This window comes from Phascolarctos cinereus, unplaced genomic scaffold (assembly GCF_003287225.1).
Source record: "Phascolarctos cinereus isolate Bilbo 61053 unplaced genomic scaffold, phaCin_HiC Scaffold_2;HRSCAF=192, whole genome shotgun sequence".
Taxonomy (NCBI): domain Eukaryota; kingdom Metazoa; phylum Chordata; class Mammalia; order Diprotodontia; family Phascolarctidae; genus Phascolarctos; species Phascolarctos cinereus.
In genome coordinates this window covers 158,700,994-158,722,165 of record NW_027555625.1, presented here as the reverse complement: position 1 = coordinate 158,722,165, position 21,172 = coordinate 158,700,994, and the positions used below count along the sequence as shown (strand labels likewise).

Genomic DNA, 21,172 nt, shown 5'->3' with positions numbered 1-21,172 from the left:
ACAGACCCTCACAAACTTATTTGGGGGTGTGTGCAACTATAAAAGGCCCTTATTAAGGGTATGAGTGAGCATAGCAACATTTCTGCAGTTAGGTGGGGGCCTCTCAATTTTATACCCAGTTTATAGAAAGTAATAGTCCTTTCCATGTGTCCTCCTCCCTCAAAGGTGCTCAGAGATAACTGTGATTCCAGTTTCATTTGGCCTAACAGGGCAACTGTTTTCCTTGGGTGGGGGAACAACGACCACCAACAAAAAGAGCAATGGGCCTGAGTGTGGGGAGAGAGAGGTCATACTGCTTTCTTCAAGTCAGATCCCAATATCACAGAGCCGGCAAAATGAATGGGAGGTGATGAATGCTCCAAAGAGCGAAGGGTCCTGGGGGATTCATGGGGTTACCAAAGGTGGCATGAAGGATCAAGGCAGAATGGCTGGTTGTCCTGGTTTAGGGGAGTTCTGGAGGATCTTCGTCGGGGAGGTGTTCAAGGGAAGAGCAGGTGAAGAGTGGAGGCGGTGAAGGGAGAGCCCCCACAGTTCCCCCATCCTGGGTAGTGACACTCAGTGGGGGAGAAGAGGGTGGGGTGAATGGAAGACCCCAGGAAGCTCGCGGGTGATCGGAAAGTTTCGGGTGGATCCTTTCTCTAAGACATCTCTTTTCCTCTGTGTATGCTTATTTCGGTGTGTTCTTCCTCATCCACTTCCCTCTCATTCCTTCCTCCATCCCCTAGCACAGACGGCAACAGCACTGCGCTCCCACCCTCCTCTTTTTGCTTTTTCTTCCTCCTCTCCTTTTTCTTCTCCTCCCCCCACCCCGGGACACACACACACACACACACACACACACACACACACACACACACACACACACACACACACACACCTCTCTTTCTCTTCCACCCCTATTCAGGCTTCGCTGGCAAGACCGGGGGTAGCATCCATGGCAAATCCTCCTCCTCCTCCTCTCTCCTCCTCCTCCTCCTCCTCCTCCTCCTCCTCCTTCTCCTCCTCCTCCTCCTCCTCTTCTCCTCCTCCCTTCGCCTCCCCACGCCTCCACCGCTGCCGCCTGGGGTCCCGAGCCTTCGTCCTTCTCCCCGGGGCTGTGATCTTGTTTGAGGGGAGGAAGGGGGTGGTAGCCTTAGGACCATGGATTAAGAGGACTTGTCTACAGCTCCTGCCTCTGCACAGGCTAGAAGAGGGGGCGGGCGGGCAAGCAGGCGGGGTGGGTTAGGCGAGCAGAGCTAGCGAGCAAGCAAGCGAGCGAGAGGAAAATCCAGGGGCTTCCGCGAGCCTGCCCGGCGGAGTTTGCAAGCAGCTGATTCTACCTCAGGGGCACCTACAGACCCTGGGAGACCAGACCTTTTTTGCCCCCATCGCCCCTTCCTTGGGCTCATCTCCCTGCTCACCAGCAGAAGAGACGGTGTGAGAGTGAGGAGAGTGTGTGTGTGTGTGTGTGTGTGTGTGTGTGAGTGAGTGTGTGTGTGAGCGCGCGCGCGTGTGTGCGCGCGTGTGAGTGTGCGAGTGTGTGTGTGCGCGTGTGTCTGTGTGTACACGCAGGGAAAAGCTAATGGATGTAGTGAAGCTGGCGCTGGAGAAGGGGAGCGGACAGCAGGCTCGGGTCGCCGTTGCAGCTGTTGCTCAGGCTCCAGCCCTGGCTCCGGCTCTGGCTCTGGCTCCGGATCCAGCTCCAGCTCGGGCTCAGGCTCAGGCTCCAGCGCCGGCTCGCCGCCGCCTACTCCTCCTGCCCCGGCCACCACCACCGCTGCTGCTGCCCCTCCGGCAGTCGGAGATGCTGCCGCTCCTGCCCAGCACCCAGCACCGGCTCCGGGCTCGCAGGAAAAGAAAGGAGCTGCTGCTGGGCCAGGTCTGCTTCCTGGGCTCCCTCTTGCTGCTCCTGTCGTCCCTGGGTAACTGGGCTGATAAAGCCGGTGAGTTTCTGCCGGAGTTGGCGTTGCGGATCGCAGGGGATTCGCGAGGCATCTCCTCGGGGTGGACTTTGTCTTTGTGTGTGTGTGTGTGTGTGTGTGTGTGTGTGTGTGTTGAAGGTGGGAGGCAGTGGTAATGGGGGGGGGGACTGATTTCAGTATGGGTTGTGCTCGAGTCAAGGTATTCCTGACTCGGTGGGATAGGAGATTGGGGATGGAGAGTGCAGTCACCAGGGGCAATCACCCTCACTCTGAGCTGTGCTTTATCAACCCCCCCACCCCCACCACCTGCCCAGCGTTGTCCGGAGAGTGCTGGAGAATGGGGGGCTCAGAGTGGGGAGCAAGCGAAGGACTGTAATCTGTCTGTGTGGTCAGATACCTCCTGGCAGAGAAATTTTAAGATTGAAGGGGCAGGTGGCAGAGGACAGGGGAAGACGGGGGTACTGGAGAATCCTTTGAATCTGTTAGTGTTGGTCTGGAATTGTTGGGAATTCCCATCTTGAGCTTGTCACACATACTTTATCTGTTTGTGCCTCCCCATCCCCCTCTTCTGTGAAATGGGAAGGGGGAAACACAATCTCCCTCCTAACAGAAACCCTTCAAAGTGACCCCAGGAATAACCCATTCACCCCAACAAATAAAGTTACCCTTACAGGTTTCTAAAGGTCATGGTTTCCTAACAAGCATCTGTCCTTAGTTCTTAGTGACGCCTTTCTAAGGTAACCACCTGTAAACCCCATGGGCATGTGGAAAAGATAAAATGATTGTTTTTTCTTAAATTCCTACACATAAGACTATTCTGGCTTTTCTGTGGATGAGGGGAGCAGAAAGTATCAAAGCCACCTTTGACAGGCAGGCTCATGCTGTCAGAGAACAAGCCTAACTTTTAATAGAAGGAAACTGTTGACCCTTCAAGCAGAGTTTATAAGCCAACTTAGTTCCTTTAAACTAGTTACCCATCAGCAAGACATCTTTTCCTGCACTTGGGTTTTGCATTCCTCTGACTTATACTTTGTTAATCCAGTCTGATTCTTTTCAAAATGATACTTTTTCTTGCAGCTCTGGGGAGGGGGGGGGGAAATTGACTAGATTCTACTACCTGAATCTAGTAATTAATTCCCTCCCTGTCACCTGACCTACTCATTTCCCTTTCTCTCTAAATCAGCCACTGCTCTGAACTACACTTTTTTTTTCATCCTGAGTTCTCTTAGACAGAAAAAGACCGTGGAGAAGAATTGTACTTGGGACAGTCATTTACTGAAAACTACATTTAGCCCAAGGTGTTTAGTTGCCTCAGAAATTAAGGTTTCAGGAAGATCAGTTTCTGTAGAACTGACCATTCCATATTGTGTGCCTTTAATGGCACTTTTAATAGGAAAACAGCAAAATACTTGTGAAAAACAAAGTCACAAATAAGGACTGATACAGCAGGAAAAGCATGGGCATTGGAGATAAAGAGCCTGGGATCAAATCTCAGATCTACCAGTTCCTGTCTGTGTTTCTTGGGCTAGTCACTTCATCTCATTGGATCTCACTTTCCCCAGTTATAAAATGAGGGTTAAGTGGCCTCTGGGGTCCCTTCTGTCTCGAAATTGATGATCATAGCAGCCTTAGCATACAGTTATATGAAAACTTACAGATTTAATTTGATGATGGCAGAAAACTTTCACAATGTCTAATAAACTGGGATATCTAAATATTGGAGAGACAGGATTATAGCCTATTCAAGCCAAATGATCTGTTTTGGAGTTTGAGCTGCAGTTTCTTTACCAGACTTCACTATCAATGATCCTTTGCCCACAGAACCAAGTGAATGTTGGAGAGAACTACCTTCCATTTTTTCCTGAGGTGCTCTCATTCTGCAAACATGGTCGTTGAAAAGGAGGCTGTGCTTGTTTGAGTGAAGATGAAACATCTTTCCAAATGTGGGTTTATGAGCTGCCAAAGGATTGGTTGATTGGTTAATTCAAATTAAGAGAAATCCATCATTAACCCCCCTTTTAAATCCCTTCAACTTTTATGAGGTGAAAAAGGCAGTTTATAGGTGGGTTAGGCTTTTTTTTTTGTCTTCAGGAGAAACCATTCCAAATAAATTACATCTTATCCATTTGTTCCTCCAGTTTTCATGTTATTCTTTGTGACTCATGTAGTTCCGTCCACTTTCCAGGGTTTAAAAGATATTTTTAATTTCTAGAATGAGAATATGAGCCATACAGTTCAATCTATCTACTGCAGGCGGCTGCATGCCCTTAGGGATGAGTGGCCTGTGTGTGCTCATCATCCACTAAGGGAACTTGATGCTCCACGATGAGAACGCCATTTTGAAATGACTTCCCAAGGAGGGACATTTCTTTTCAGGTAGTTACTGACTCAGATATGGCCCAATCTCTCATTCTCTCCCCTTGATTGACCTCTCTCTCCCATTTCCCTTCCTTTCTCCCATTTTCTCCTTTTAGTAGCAAGAACATATGATATTCCAAACCCTATCTTCTGAACGATGAACTAAGCAAGTAACATGAGTAGTTGAAGATCAGACAGAAAATGGTAGATAAGGTTAAGAACACTGTGCTTCATGAGTTAACTTCCCAAAAAAGAAATGTTATTTGTGCTTCTGCCTCTAATCATTTTTCCCTCCATCAAATATTGATAATTCCAATGCATAGTAAGCCACAAAGGGATTTTGTAGCAAGGTACAGTCTCTCAGCATAATCCCTTGAGATTTATTTACAATGAAAAGAATTTGGAAGTTCATGAAATGTAAGCATTTAGAAAGTGACTTTGAAATGAGAAATGTGAAATCCCCTATATGTATTAGTCCTTAAGAAAAGCAGATAGCAGGGAATTCCCTGGCCTTGGAGTCAGAAGACCAGCACTGCCCCCTGTGGGATCTTAAGGAAGCTATTTTATGGCCCTGGCCTCAGTTTCTTCAGTTAGAAAATGAAGTTGAACTGGATATCTTTAAGGTCCCTTCCACTTCTGAATCCAATGATTCCATTAATATAATAATGAAAACTAAAATTTGGCGCTATCTTAAAGCCTGAGCTTAGTGAGACTCAGACGGACTGAATGGTTTACTCAGTCATACAGCAATGAGAGCCAAGATCTGAACCCTGGAATTTTGACTCCTCATAGCCTCCTTTGTTTCTTAGAACCCATGTTACTCTTTTAGTAAAACTGTAATACACACACAGATACACACAGACACACAGACACACACACACACACACACACAGCCTAATGATCAAAGCTAATGTTTTATTTACCATTAAAGACATGTCAAGATTGTTGTTACTTCTAAATCTAAACTAATGTAATGGCTTAGATACTTGCACTTTGCATGTAGTGTTTTGTTTGAAAAATAGAACTCCTTTAGACAAGTCAAAATAAAAAATGTATGACAGAGATCATATTACACTATCACTTATCATTCTGTGAGATTCCTGGACTCGAGAAATTCTATTCATGACTACTACCTCCATTCAACCCAAACTGGTTTCTTCTTGGGAGGGATACTTAACACAAGAATTTATTAAGCAACCCTACAGGTCAGGAATGGAAGAAACCTTAAGCCTTCTTTATAGAAGTTTAGTGATTTGGTTTCCCTCTCCTCCTATTACCCGCCAAGGTCACATTTTCTGTGTTCTTTCAAAGTCCACTGGAGACATAAGAATACCAATTACAGCTTCCATTTATAGACTACATTGTAGTTTATAAAATTCTTTCACATATATGATTTTATCTGATCTACAAAACTATCCTGTGAAGTTGGAAGCATCACCTGAATTCTATGGATGGAGAAGTGTCAGAGAGGAAGGGGAGTGACAGAGAAGCTAAGTGACTTAACCAATGTCATATGATGAGTAAAAAGTAGAGCTAATCTTGAATACCTGATTCTAGGTTTTATGAGGCATATATGCATATAGATCTATACTGCTCACCAATTTCATGTGTTGATTAAACACCTTCATCCCCAAGAAGAAACCAAGCTGGATTGAATATAGGTGATGATTGTATGTCCATATATGAGATTAAAAGAATACTTACTCAATAGCCAACAAATTTGATTGTGCCCGTGTATATACTTGGGAGGGGGTATTTTGAAACTGTGATTTCACTGATATAGGGAAGTCCCTTGAGGAAATGCACTCTATGAATGCAGATCAACAATTGTGCTATGGTTTCAGGAAATTGCCTGCTGAGATTGTACTGAGAGGTATTGAGAGTACTGAGTACTAACAGATTAAGCAAGTTGCCTGGGCTCACACAGCCACTCTGTATCAGAGGTGATAGCTCTTGAGGCCAACTTTCTATAAGTTATGGTACACTATTACGTACATAACCTGTGACTTGTCACCCAATTCTTTGGGTTTATACTGAGCAGGTTCATTTTTGGCAGCAGTCACCAGATTATAACTCTTTGGTGTATTTTGCCCCTAGTCAGAGATTCTCTCAGAGAACTCTCTGCCTAGTTTGAATATAAGCCCATGTCTAGGTCTCTACTGGTCTTGGAAAGAGGGTTCTTAGGTCCTATGCATTCATTCAAAGTAACAATGTAATCAGTACAGGATAGTCTTTGTTTCACCTTACAGAAAATACCTAAGGACATAAAGTTGCCTGTAAACAATGATAATTCCCCCTACACCCTCCACCTCCCCTCAACTGAATGTCCCATTGGAAGGAAAACAAACTTTGTATCACTAGAGTTGAAGTCCCTAGGCCATTAGTGTGAGTCCAACTTTCATGCTGGAGACACAGACAAGCCTCTAGTTTGATGATAATATCTCAAGGGCTTGGACTCTTCTGGAAAGAAATGAACTCAGGATTACTCAAGAGGTCACCCCCCTCCCTTTCTCATCTGTCCAAGTAACTTATAGTAATGGTCACGGGTAAAACCCAAATCTTAGTTCCCTTTCTTCATGTCTTATTCACTTACTATGAGGGCCACTTACTTAATCCTCTTCTTTAGAAGTTAATATTTCTCAAGGCACCCCCCACCCAATCCAACTCTTGGGTTAGATTCCATGGTCCTCCTCTCTCTCCAAAAGGTAACCTCTCCACCCTCCCACCTCAATGCTGGGTCATCCAGTAACAGGGAATTATCTAGGAAATCCTTACTTTTCTCTCTAGAGGGCTGGGATCAAGAACTCTTGAACCCTGAGGTAACCTTGAGGCTAGTGCTATCTAGGAACTCTCCCTTTTGTCTCTAGACAGCTAGGTGCCTGAACTCTCAAGCTTGGAATGGAAAAAGAAAGCCCAAGCCTGGTACTTCCCAGGAAATGGTCTTTTTTCTTTCCATAAAACCAATACCCTAAACTCTCCCTTTAGGCAATATGGTGAGAGCCTATGGCTTTCTCATGTGCCTCCACTGCAAGGTGGTCATTATAGGTTCAGGACAGGTGTGGTGTGTGTGTGTGTGTGTGTGTGTGTGTGTGTGTGTGTGTGTGTACACATGAATGTGTGCAAGGGTTGAAGGGGAGGAGGCTGGCCACTTTTTAATTCCAATGCTCTGTGGTCTGGTCAGACAGGAAAAGGGGGAAAAAGTTTAAAAGGCTCCAACTCTTCAACTGCCCTCACCCCCATTTTTAAATACAGGCTCAGTACAAAGGAGTGTCTGTCTTTGAAAATCCTGACCCAACCCATTTATCCACAATAGGTCCAAAATTAAACTTGAGTCAATTAATTTATCCTTAAGAGGTAGTTAGGTGGCACAACAGATAGAGAGTGGGGCCTGGAGTCAGGAAGATCTGAGTTCAAATTCAGCCTTAGATACTAATTATGTGACCCTGGTCAAATCACTTAACCTCTGCCTACCTAAGTTTCTTCAGTGGAGATCATAATAACAGCTACCTCCCAAGGTTGTTATGAGGATCAAATGAGATAATATTTGTAAATGCTTAGTACAGTGCCTGGCACATAGTAGGCACTTCATAAGTGCTTGTTTCCTTCTTTCATTAATTGATACAATACAAAGTTCCACATAGAAGCTTACCGCCTTATAAAATCAAGTTGATTATGGAACTCTCCTGATCAATCCTCTGCATATTTACATACATTCACACCTGCTATATATATACATATGTATGTATGTAGGTATATGTGTGTGTGTGTGTGTGTGTTGTGTGACATTGTCTGCGATGAGTTTTTCTTTCAGCTTCTATAACAAACATCGGTGATTTTTGCATGCTCTGGGTTAGCTTCCTGTGGCTTTTTTTGTCTTTTAAAATGATCAACTAGATAATTTCCTCTCAAAGGTGGCAGCATGGAAAAAGTACAGTCAGAGTACCTGAGTTCAAAACCTGACTGTACCACTTACTTTGTGACCTTGGACAAGTCATTTAAATTCTTTGGACCCCTTTGGATCAGTCAAATAGGGGGGCTGGCTACATTACTCAAAGACAGTACTTCTAGCTTCTCATCTGTGATCCTCTGATTTGGTAAAAGGGAGACTAGAGCAATCAGGAATTTTGGCATGGGACCAACTGTCATGATTTCTAGAAGGTCCAGATTCCCAGGTTGATAGGATGATCCCAGGTTCAGAATAGAGGATCAATTTAAAAATGGACACAAAACATCAGTAATGTTTTCAAAGATGAACTGTAGAATTTGGCTTGACTCATTGCTTTTTGAGGAGTGACTCCATTGCTTTAGATAGATTCGAATTCATGATGGGGAGATTTCTGTTTGAAGGGAAATAATTAGATGCAAAGTTACAGAAAGGGAAGGAGAGGTCTGAGAATGCTGAGGAGATACTGGTCTTACATTGCCTTTTTCAGTTAGAATCTATAGTAAAGAAGCAACAGAATGTTGGAATCAGAGCAACAATATTTTAGAAACACATTTGGTTTTAAACTTTTCTATTTTCTGCATAAACATATATAGATATGTCTTTCCTCCTGGCTTTTCTTAGCTGTCTCTTGAACCAGATTTTTCTCAGAGATTTCTTTAACTGCCTAGCTTCACATTCTTTTAGGAGAATTCCTTTACCCTGGAGGGATGGCGAAACTAGAAGGATTTCAAAGCCAGTATTTACAAAGAGATTTCTAGAACTGTGGAGGTTAATTTGACAGTGCATGATTTTGGCAACTCCATTTGACTTCAAGGAGAGTCACTGAGTTTGAGGAAAGAAGAGCAGAGATAGTGTGGGTCAAGATGAGGAGAAATTTTATCTCCGGATGTTTAAAATTTTTTTTTTATTTTTAGGCGATTGGAGTTAAGTGACTTGCGCAGGGTCACACAACTAGTGAGTGTCAAGTGTTTGCTCTGAGGCCAGATTTGAACTCAGGATCTCCTGACTTCAGGGCCAGTGCTCTATCCACTGCGCCACTTAGTTGCCCCATCTCTGGATGTTTTAACAGCCAGAACAGGAGACTGTGGACGGCAATGAGTTTCATGTAGGGTAGGAGTTCTTAACCTTTTGTATGTCATGAAACCCCTTGACTGGTGAAGTACATGAACTCCCTTTCAGGGTGTCATTTTTAAAAATCATAATTGAAGGAAATGCCCAATTTTAGTTAGAGGTTAGTGAAATTAAAAGTGTTATTTCCTGCTTCCCTTTCAGGTTCATGTGTTCTTTGAAATCTATTCACAGCCCTCTTAATCCAAGGTTAAGAAGATCTGATGTAGGGCCCTTGAAGGGCCAAATGCAAATTAGGTCAAGGGAAGAGAGTGAGAAAATAAATGTACATGTTCTCAGCCTAAGTAAAAAATGTGTCTGTGACTAAACTGGGGGAAGGGTCTTACAGAGACCAGAATAGAAGCAGAAATTAATAGTGTAAAAAAGAGGAATCTGTAACATTAAACTCTTCTCTTAGCTCAAAAGACTGTCCCCAATGTGATCTGATCCAAGGCATTCTTTGTAGACCTAAAAGAATGGAGGTGGCAGAGGGCTGGAGATCACTTTGAGGTGCAGTAGTTCAAGGCTTCTGCCTTTTAGAAGTCAGGGAGTATAAAAATAGTTTTAATTTCCTCTATTTTGCTCCAAAATATCCATGACCCCTCCCCCTTTGTCCCCAAACCATTCAATATTCTGAGACTGCCTAGGCCAAAATTTATTAGTTTTTCATCAATTTATTTCAGAATTCCAAATTTTCCATGGCCAAATGAATTTTCTGACACTGTTGTAGGTCATAGAGGTTGTTCTCTCCCCCATCCCCCTTCACCTGAGCTCGAAGGGGCTTTAGAGACGAGTGCCAGTTTCTTCCTTTTACAGATGAGGAAACTAAAGTCCAGAGAGGGAAAATAATTGGTCTGAGAACACACAGCTACCTGGTGGAATAGCCAGGACAACAAGCTGAGGTATCCTGACTCTTCATTCAGTGTTCTTGTTACTATGTGCCACTGACTGAATAGAATAACCACCTTTGAGATGATCTGTTAGAAGATTTGTAGAAATGGTATTTTCCAAACACAATGGAATCTGGAATATGTGCTGGTATAAATTGAAACCCCTTTTTGCTCCTGAGCTATGTTCTGTATATAGTGTCGGTAAAAATCTATTAAATGCCTACCATATGCCAAGCACTGTGCTTAGGACTGGGGATACAAAGAAAGCAAAAGACCGTCCCTGCTCTCAAGGAGCTCACAAGCGAATGGGGAAGACCACATACATGCAAACAACCCACAATAAACTATAGGCAGGATATAGACAGGAGAAACTGGAAATAATCAATAGAAGGAAGATACTAGAATTGAGAGGGATCAGGAAAAGCTTCTTGTAGATAGTGAGATTTTAGCTGGGACTTAAAGGAAGCCAGGGAAGCCAGGAAGCAGAGATGATTGGGGAGAACATTCCAGGTGTGGAGAACAGCTAGTGAAAATGCTCACTTGGACATACTTGCATAAACTTAGGTGATTCTCTTATCTATAAAACGGGGAGGGAGTTGAGTTCATAAAATCAAAGGTGCCTCTAGCTTTAAAATTCTTTGATCTGTGATTCTAGGAATGTACTCCCTACTCACCTCTACCTCTTAAAATCTTTAGCTTCCTTCAGGATTCATGTCTCGTGCCATTACATCTATTGATCCCCCTCCCCCCAGCATTTGTTAGTGCTCAAGTCCTTAAATTACTTTGTATTTTTTATATTATTTGGCATATTCATACTTACATATATTATGAAACCTCCCAGAAGAATGTAATTGCTCTGAAGGCGGGTACTATTTCCTTTTTCTTTTCTTTGTATCCACAGAAATTAGCATGGTACCTTATACATAATGGATGCTTAATACATGAACCTTGAATTGAACTGATGTGTCCAGGAGTGGAGAGTAGAATCCTTATATGACATGATTTCAAAATCGACTGCAAAACTTTGTCCCAGGAATATTACCGCAAAGCTTCCTGATTTATTTTAGTAGAAGATAAAGACACAATTAGAGATTAGGTTTAAAATGAAAATACTCCTTAGGTAACAAAATGGCATGTTCACACTATGGCATAAATGATTGATAGCATGTTTGCTGGGAGTAGTGGGTGGGAAGCAAAGTACTGGTAGAAAAGGAAATTTAGGAGAGTACAGAAAAAATCGGGGGAGCCTGAGGACAAATTTTGGTGCCTTAATTATTTCTAGACCTCAGCATGTTGATTAAGGGGACTGGAGCAGAAAATATCAGCCTGATTCAAGTTGGCAACATTTCTGCCTGACTCTAGCTCACACCAGGTAGGCAATATCTCGCCTACCTACCTTTTAACCTTATACCCAGAATCTCAGGTTTCCTACCATTTTGATAATTATATTTTCTGAACTAAAATTTAGAACATATGGTCAATTGCCATGCTTCCATAATTAAACACATTTATTTATTTACTTATTCATGGAACCTGATATTTGGGGGCTTTAAGTCAGAGGAAACATGTCATGGGCATTTATACTCAGTACATAGCTATGGTCACACATCACTTGTACATAATCTGAGTGAGAAATTATGTGTCTAAACCTGTTTCCTCATCAGTAAAATGGGGACAATCACTGGTTATGGTAGCTTCCTCACAGGGCTGTTATGAGGATCCTATAATATAATGTATGTGAAGTACTTTATAAGCTATACAGTACTAGCACTTAGCATAGTGCCTGGCACATGGTAGGCTATCAATTCATGTTTATTGATTGATTGATATATACATGATGGGTTTTATTATCATTGCATTCCCTTACCCTGTGGGTCTGCATTTTTTTTTGTGCTCTTTTTTTGACATGCATATTTTTACTGTACTCCTTCCTGACTAAAGTGGTTCATTCAGCTGCTTTTATTTTTTCTTGCTGAAATAATAAAATTTCTAGGCTATTTCAATAGTGGGGAGGAATTGGGACATAATATATTAAACTGGGACTATCTCAGAAAATTGAGGAAGAATAGTTACTGTCTGTGTTGTGCCATCACAAATTAAAAAATGATAAAATTCCTCATCAGAAGGGAAGAACTGGGGAAAGGACACAAGATGAGTGAGTAAGTTTAGGCATAGTTCTTGTTTTTGCTTCTAACTTTGTCTCTAATGGTGTGATGAGGCATATCAGTCAATAAATATTTATTGTTAGTCAATAAGAATGTATCAAATGCCTCTTATTTGCAAGTACTGAGCTAAGAATTAGGGGTACAGGAAAAGCAAAAGATAGTCCCTGCCCTAGAGACTCTCCCAGTCCAATGAGTCACTTCATGTCACTTCACCTCATAGGCCTTCAGTTTCTTCATCTGTAAAAGGAGGATATTTGACCAGATTAAGAGTTCTTAATAATAGCTAGTTTTTGTAATGTTTGCAAAGCACTTTACAAAATCCTCACTTAATCTTCACAACAACCTGGGATGTAGGTGCTATCGTTATCCTTATTTTCTAGAAAACTGAGTCTGAGAGGGGTTAAGTATTACTCACTAGGTAGTTAGTGAGTATGTAAGGCAGGATTTGAGATTAGTTAGGCCTTCCTAACTCCAAACACAGCACTCTTTGCACCACCTAGCTGCCTCTAACCTTATTTTGGGTCTTGGATCCCTTTGGCAGCCAGTTAAAGCCTATGAGCTCCATCTCAGAATAATGTTTTTAGATGCATTAAGTATTGGGATGACAAAGGAAATCAATTATATTAAAATTCAGCTATCAAATTAAAAAAAAAATAAGTATACAGACCTTAGACTAAGAACCCCTAGGCTGCATGATCACTATGGTCCCTTCCAACTCTATGAAGGATATGTTCCTTTTAAAATCTTATTTAATATTTTATTTTTTCCCAATTACATGTAAAAACAATTGTAACATTCTTTGGTTTTTTGTTTTCAAATTTCTCTCTTTCCCTCCCTCCTCCCCCCCATTGAGAAGGCAAGCAAGGTGTAATAATGCAAAACACATTTCCATGTAAGTCATTCTGTGAAAGAAAACACAGACAAAAAAAGCCCCAAGAAAAATAAAGAAAGCAAAGAAAAAGTATCTTTGATCTGCATTCAGGCTCCACCAGTTCTCTCTCTGGAGGTGGATGGCACCCTTTATCATAAGGCCCACAGAATTGTCTTGGATCACTATATGCTGAGTATAACTAAGTTATTCATAGTAGATCATCATACAATATTGCTGTTACTGTGTACAATATTCTCATGGTTCTGCTCATTTCACTTCGCATCAGTTCATGTAAGTCTTTTCATGTTTTTCTGAGAGCATCCTGATCATCATTTCTTAAAGCACAGTAGTATTCTATCACAATCACATACAACAACCTGTTCAGTCATTCCCCAATTGATGGGCATCCCCTCAATGACAAATTCTTTGTCACCACTAAAAGACCTGCAATAAGTATTTTTGTACACATAGGTCCTTTTCCTTTTTGTTTTTCATCTTTTTGGGATACAGACCTAGAAGTCGTATGGCTTGGTCAAAAGGTATGCCTGGTTTTATGGCCCTTTGGATATAATTCCAAATTGCTCTCCAGAATGGTTGAATCCATATACAACTTCACCAATAGTATATTAGTGTTTTAATTTTCCTATATTTCCTCTAACATTTTTAAATTTCCTTTTCTGTCATATTAGCCAATGTGACAGATGTTTTAAGCTCAGAGGTGTTTTAATTTGCATTTCTCTCATCAATAACGATTTAGAGCATTTTTATATGATTATAGATAGCTTTGATTACTTTGTCTGAAAATTGCCTGTTAACATCCTTTGATCATTTATCAATTGAGGAATGGCTTTTATTTCTACAAATTCATCTCAGTTTCCTATGTGTTTAAGAAATGAAGTCTTTATCAGAGAAACTCATTATAATTTTTTTTCACAGTAATGATTTCTAGGCATTTCCCTACATCCTATTTTTCCCTGTTTATCCTACTCTCTCTCCTTTTCCCTGTCCATTCTCAAAAGTGTTTTGCTTCTGACTTTCACCTCCCCTTGTCTTCCCTTCTATCAGCCCTTCTCTTCCCCTTCTCTTATGGTAAGATAGATTTCTACACCCAACTAAGTGTGTGTATTTTCCCCTTTTTGAGCCAATTCTGATGAGGGTAAGGTTCATGTGCTCCCCTCCCCACTTCCCTCATTTCCCCCTCCACTATAAAATCTCTTCTAGACCTCTTTTTTTGTCAGATAAGTTATCCCATTCTACCTCTCCCTTTCCCTTTCTTCCAGTGCATTCTTCTTTCTTATCCCTTAATTTATTTATTTATTTTTGGATAATCATACCATCACATTAAACTCACACCTCTGCTTTCTGTTTATGTATACTCCTATGAAGGATACGTTCTTGTGAGATCACAGGCTGACCATCACATACCAATTCTATGAACTCAAAGTACTTGGCCCTCCGGGTTTCTGTCACCAATATGAAGTTGGCATACTAAGGCATCCTAAGCCTTGGTGCTTATTTTCCTCAGCACACCTGCTGCTTCTAAAAAGCACATTTTCTCCACATCATGACAGTATGGAAATCAATTGTACATTTCAATAAATGGTTATAGAGTGAGAGGTAGATTTTGAATAAAAATGAGAGCTGGAATTTGATTTTTTCAGTTGCCATATAATAGTTCAGAATGCCTAGATTCCTTTTTCTTCCTTATAATTCCACATAAGGTTACCCGAAGTTTTTACCATGGCACAGTGTGGACAGGTACAACTTCTGTGGGGGCAAAAGACAGGGAAAGATGAACAAGGTCAAGCAGAAAGCTGATTTTTATCTCATTCATTTATTCTCATTCATTTAGCAGCAGCATTTAATGCAACTAGAGAGGTGGGCTTCTTTGTTGTTATTTTTTCATCTTTACTCCAGATAAAGACATTCCATTGTAGGGATAGTTGTGTGTCTTGCAACAATTATTTCTCTCTACCCAGAGGTTTGTGGATTGCTCCAGAGGCATTTTCCCTGGTTTCCAATTGGGCCCAAGCAGATTACTGCTGAAGATTGGGGCCATGCAACGAGAGCAGATGGGAGGGCAGCTGGCCAGTCCAGTTATCTCCTGACAGCAAGGCTCTGCTTAGACAGACATAATTAAAGTCTTTTCTGTTTCTTTCCCCTTTGTTTTTGGACATTCTAAATTGACTTAGGCTTATTTAAGTTGAATGAAGGAACAAGTAAAGGGTAAAAAACTAGGCCTAAATGATATAAACTTAGGTGCTAAGAGTTATCTCAAAGATTTGGTTCTTCCTCTTATGCAACATGAGAGGCAATGAGGCATAGAAGTTAGAGTCCAAAAGGACCACTACTGCTTATTAACTGTGTAGTCATAGGTAAGTCACTTATCTCCTTATATCTTAGTTTCCTTGTCTGTAAAAAGGGGGTTAATATATGTAATTTCTAGGATCCCCCCCCCCCACGCAAAGCATCAACTAAATATTGTCCTTTGATCATGGTCAAAGCTACTAACCTTAAATAGTGGACTCAGAAGAATTCTTACCATGCGATCAGAAAACATAGATCCTTCAAAGAATATTTGGATCATGAAAAGGGAAGGAATTGGCTTATTTGGTAAGGAATGAACAACATCAAATGCTGTGCCTAGATTAGTGTTGTCCTTTTTAATGGAAGAATGACACAGGGGAAAGATGATGGAGGCTGAAATCTCTTGGTTTTCTATGCTAACCAGTTCAGTTTTCAGAAAGCAATCCCTTCCCTTCCTCCCTCTTCCCCTTCCTTTCTCTAACAAGCATTTATTGAGCACCTAAATTTGCAAAGCACTATGCTAGACAGTGGAGATACAAAGAGAGAAACAAAATGTTTCTTGTCCTCAATATGCTCCCATGAAATTCCTCGCTAGTGGCTCTTGTCTTTACACCTCAGACTATTCTTAGGAGAATGAAGATGATTTTTTGATGGTTCTACAGTCTGGGGTAGAGAGGATCAAGGGGAATGGGCAAAGGTCCTTCAATTCTTGGAGATGCTAACCCTTCAAGAATTGTTCATTTTAAGGATAAAATGGGCCAATAGTGTTTTTCTTGTCAGTTGTGATTTATCTCTAAAAGCAGGGTCCTAAGCAAGTTCCCAACCTCAGAGGAGGCAGGAATGAGAATCTAATCAGTGACCTGGTGCCCATTATATCTCTCCTAATCTTCTTAGAGATTTGGTTCTTGTCAGGATGCCAGATGTTGCAGCTGTGGCTGGGGGTGGATATAACACACCACAGATAGAGATTTAGAGGCATCATGGGGTACGTAGAGAAAAAGGCTTGAAGTTAGTAGATCATAGGATCATAGACTGAAAGCTATAATGGACCTCAAAGGCTCTCTAGTCCAATCCCTATTTTTGCAGATAAGGAAGGTGAGTCCCTATGAGATTAAGTGACTTATCAAAGGTCACCCTGCTAATTACAGAGGCAGGATTTGAATCTAAGTCCTCTCACACCAAAGCCATTGCTCTTTACACTATACCGTTTCCCCCTTAGGAATTATTTTTTTAAGGTCTACTAGGTTTTTATTTAAAGTTTTGAGTTCTAAATTCTTTTCTTCTTTTTTGTTTTATTTATTTTATTTTTAATAAGTTTTCAGGCTCTTTACCATGCCTAGAATGCTTTTCCTACTCACTACTGCCTTTTGGAATTTTCATGTTATTAGGAAACTCTTTTTCTTTCCCTGTTTTTAGTCAGTACCCAACCCATCACTATGTATTTATTTTTGTACAGATTCTGCATTTACTTATCTTTGGACAGTAGAATTGGAATAGTCTTTAGAGGTTTTCTAGCCCAGTCTTCTAGGATGTAAGTTCTTTGAGGGCAGGAACTATAATACTTTTATATTTATATCTCCCATACCTAAGACAGGCATGTAGGTACATAATAAATACTTTTTAACTGATTTATCAAGAGTCTAGAATTCTTAGTGACATAATGATGTTTTACTCAGTCTTGCATGCAACATTCAGAAGTCATCAGGACTGAATACTTTCTACCTGGATGGGAAATTTGCATGAGACCAAGAGAACCTCCAAATGTTCATGTATTCTCTTTGTTTCCAAAACTTTATTAGACTAAGTGAATGCCAGCATTGTGGCAGTAGTTCCACACAGATACAGGTTCTTAGTTAAATCGAGCCCAAAGGGCATGAAAGTTAGGTGGGAGTATAATGGGTTTTGCCAACCTGCTGTCTGATTTCTTTTAGAAAGGCAGTGTGCCATAATGGAAAGTGTAGGACCTGGAGTCTGGGGACCTGGGTTTCAATCTCAAATAAGATTCTTATTAGCTATGTGCTCATGGGTCAGTAATGTAACTTCTCAGAGCCCCAGTCCAGTCAAGAAGCACTTATTAAACACTTACTGTATGCCAGCCACTTTGTTAAGTCCTGGGAATATAAATACAAGCAGAAATAAAGTCCCTGCCCTGAAGGAACTTTACCTTCTAATAATGAAGACCATACATGAAAGGACAGCTGAAATTCAGGGGGCAGGATGTAGATGAAGGGACCTGGTGTAGGGGCAAGGTCAACAAAGTTTTGCAGAGAGGCAGGAGTAAATCTGGAGAGAATTGAGGCCTGGGTTGCTTCCTTAAAATGTAGCTTTGTGGAGGAACCAGCTGATCAAAGGGGGAGGTAACAGGGGAGGAGGGTATTTCCAATGTGAAAATTAGTGTAGGGGTCAAGTGGACTTTGAGGGTAAAGAGGTTTCAATGGCATGATAAAGTCCTGAATCAGGATTGCAGCCTGGAGAGCCTCAGTGTCTTCATCGGTAAAATAGGGTAATGATACTTGTACTACTTCTCTTACATAGATTTTATGAGGGTAAACCTTAACTGTATTAACTCCACATACATGTGCATGATTTTATTAGGTCTTAGGTATATGAACTCTTCTTCCCATTGTCATCTGAGGTTCTTAACTTGTACTTTACTGAGAAACTGAAGGCATTTGCTGCAAACCCTCTCTTTTCTCCCTCTCTTCATTAAAAAAAAATCCCTTAAATTCCCCTCCCCCTTCTTTTAGTTTCTAATGAGGTAGTCCTTCTCCTTACAAAAGCCAACCGTTGTCCATGTGTTCTTGATACCATTCCCTTCCATCTTCTCCTTTAGATTGTCTCCTCAGGCATCTCTTTTATCTCTCTAATCTTCAACCTCTCCCTATCTACTTGTTCTATCCCCACTGCTTTCAAACATCTCCAAATTTCCCCATCCTTAGAATAAGTTCATTAGACTCTACTATCCCCTTAAGATAGTAGTATATACAATTTTCAAGTAATGGTGTAGTCATAATGAATAAGTCATTTCTTAAAGCAGTAGCTATCTATTTTTCTTCTCTCCCTCAGATACTTGATCAGTTTCAGCATCGTAGTGACACTTTTCCACACATTTCCTAGGGAACCATCCTTGTATTCTGGATCCATCTTCTGCAGCCAAATGATCAAGAATTTTGTCTCCATACATCCAGTGTCTTAAACCTCTGGTAACTAAAATCAGTTCCCCTTTCTTTAGTCTTTTCTCTCTCTTCCCTTTCTCAGTCAAACTCTTAGGAAAAGATGCCTTTATTCCCCTACTAACTCCTCAACCCTTTGCAATTTACCTTCTGACCCCACTATTCAACAGAAATTGCTGTCTTCATAGTTTTCCAGTGTTTTCTTAACTGTTAAAGATGATGGCCTGTTGTTCTTCAGTGCTCATCATTCTTGGTCTCTTAGTTGCTTTTATTACTTTCTGTTTGCTACCGTCTCCTACAGAATATTCTCTCCTCTTTTGTGTGTGACACTACTCTCTCCTGTTTCTCCTGCTACCTTTATGACCACACCTTCTTAGTGTCCTTCATTGATTCATCTTCCATATCTCACCCTCTAACTGTGGGTGTTGTCCAAGGCTCTGGCCTGGGCTCTTTTTTGTGTTCTCCTTCTAATTCAAAATTTAGTTATGATTATTCTGTTTTCTGTCCTTTCTCTTAGTGACTTCTGTTTTTCTTCCTACCAAAGTATTCCTGATAACTGAACTGAATTGGTTGCATTTTTTTGCTATGCAGAAAAGTAGAAAATTAGAAATCCACTTCATCTATTAGTTGTTTTAGTTATATCAGTATCAACAACTACTCCGAGTTAACATGCCAAGTCTGCATTCATTCACTCCTGTGTAAGAGTGTGTATGTGAGTTGTTGGTGGTGCTGCTGTGTACATAGCTATACAAGGAGCCAGTCTGACTGGCTCAGCCAAAGTCCTTGTCAGAAAAATAGTTGGTAAAACCCCAGAGGAATGTTGCTTCAAGCATCTGGCTTCCAGAGATATAGGTGTCCTAGGGAAATTGGGTTGAAAATAGGTGGTTAAGAAAAGAGAGACAGTAGTCTGGACAGCTCTTGATCATTGTTTTCATACCCCTATATTTATCTTTCACCATAATTCTGGCCACTAAACCAACTAAAAATCTTGTCTGCCCTGATGCTGACCTCCTGGTCTATATAATACAAAACAATCAGGTTGGTTTTTTTTTTTGTTGTTGAGATGAATGAATTATCTGAGTGTCATAGCACATGCCTATAGTTCCTGCTGGCTGGGGAGGATCAGGCTGGTGGACTGCTTGAGCTTGGGAGTTCTGAACTGCATACAGTTAGAGCCATTCAGGTGTCTGTGCTAAGGCTGGCACCAATATATTTAGCCCCTAAGATCAGAGAGCCACCAAGTAGCCTAAGGAGGGGCGAATCTGCTCAGGTTGGGAAAATGCCATGTTGATAAATGTTAGTATCAAACCTGTGAGTAGTCTACTCAAGATAGGGAGACCTAGTATAGAAAGAAAGAAGGAGAAATGGAAGGAAGAAGAGAGAGGGAGAGAGAAAGAGGAGAAAGGGAGGAGAGAAATTAATTAGTTTGTTTAGACACAGTCTTACTATCATTCTAGCTGGTGTAGGATAAGAAAAATGGAGTCCCAGTAATGTTCTCCCCAAAGCCCTATCTCTTCTGTGACCCTTTGTATCTTTAGTTGTTGGTTAGTACTCTGTTGTATTCACTATCCCATGATGCTTCCATCATTTCATGATTGTGCCATTGGCCAAAAGTGGGCATTTTCCTATTACTCCTTAAATTTCCTGAAATCCTTGAATAAAATAGAAAAAAATCATATCCATTTGATGTGCTCTGAGTATACTTGGGAAATATTTCAAATTTGTGTTTCTGAAAATTAAGAAAAAAAACTTCAGGAGTAGTCACCATTACAGTATAACAAAAGACCAAGAAAAAGATCACATTAACCATTATCAATTGGGACTATTTAAGGGGTAAAGTCAGTATAAAATAGTAAAAACTCACTACTATATAGTTTTCTAAATAAATAGGATTATAGGTTTTAGAGATGAGAAGGACCTTAAGGTTCATCTAGTCCAAACCTCTCTGATTTTATAGATGAGGCAAGCAAGCCCTAGAAAGACTAAATGATTTGTCCAGAATCACACAGGCAAGTAAGTAGCAAAGGCAGAATTCAAAACCTGGTCTTTGTACTCCAGCATAATTATATGACTTGTAGTTACATATAGTAACTTGAAATAGCCACAAAAGACTGCCAAGTAGAGATCTTTTTAGTGTTGTGATTCATCCTTAATGGAATAATTCCATTCAATTCAACAAATATTCATTATATACTTATTGCATGCTAAGCACTGTGCTAGGTTCATTTATATAATCACAGTTACAGATTAGCAGGTATGCTTTCTGAGCTCACTATTCCAGAGCCAGACAGCTATACCTCCCCCTTTGGCTTCTGGAAATCTACTAAGGGACTTGGGCTATCCTTTTCTATTGCTATCACTGGTAGTCCTCCATAACCAGCATCCCATTTCCATTTAACCATTTAACATCAATTAGCTTTTAAAAGAGGATATTTTCTTTGAAGATAGAATAAT

At 40.9% G+C, this 21,172-nt stretch overlaps 1 protein-coding gene across 2 annotated transcripts in view; it reads left to right on the top strand.

The window, feature by feature from the left end:
* The first annotated feature begins 1,025 nt into the window (after positions 1–1,025).
* Positions 1,026–21,172, top strand: part of SLC24A3 (solute carrier family 24 member 3) — a 745,252-nt gene continuing 725,105 nt past the window's right edge. Inside the window, exon 1 of one of the 2 annotated variants that reach the window (XM_020986733.2) lies at positions 1,026–1,922. In XM_020986733.2, the coding sequence (XP_020842392.1) occupies positions 1,562–1,922 (361 nt within the window). In that variant the 5' untranslated portion in view covers positions 1,026–1,561. The remainder of the gene's footprint in view (positions 1,923–21,172) is intronic. The other variant, XM_020986740.2, reaches the window with a different exon arrangement.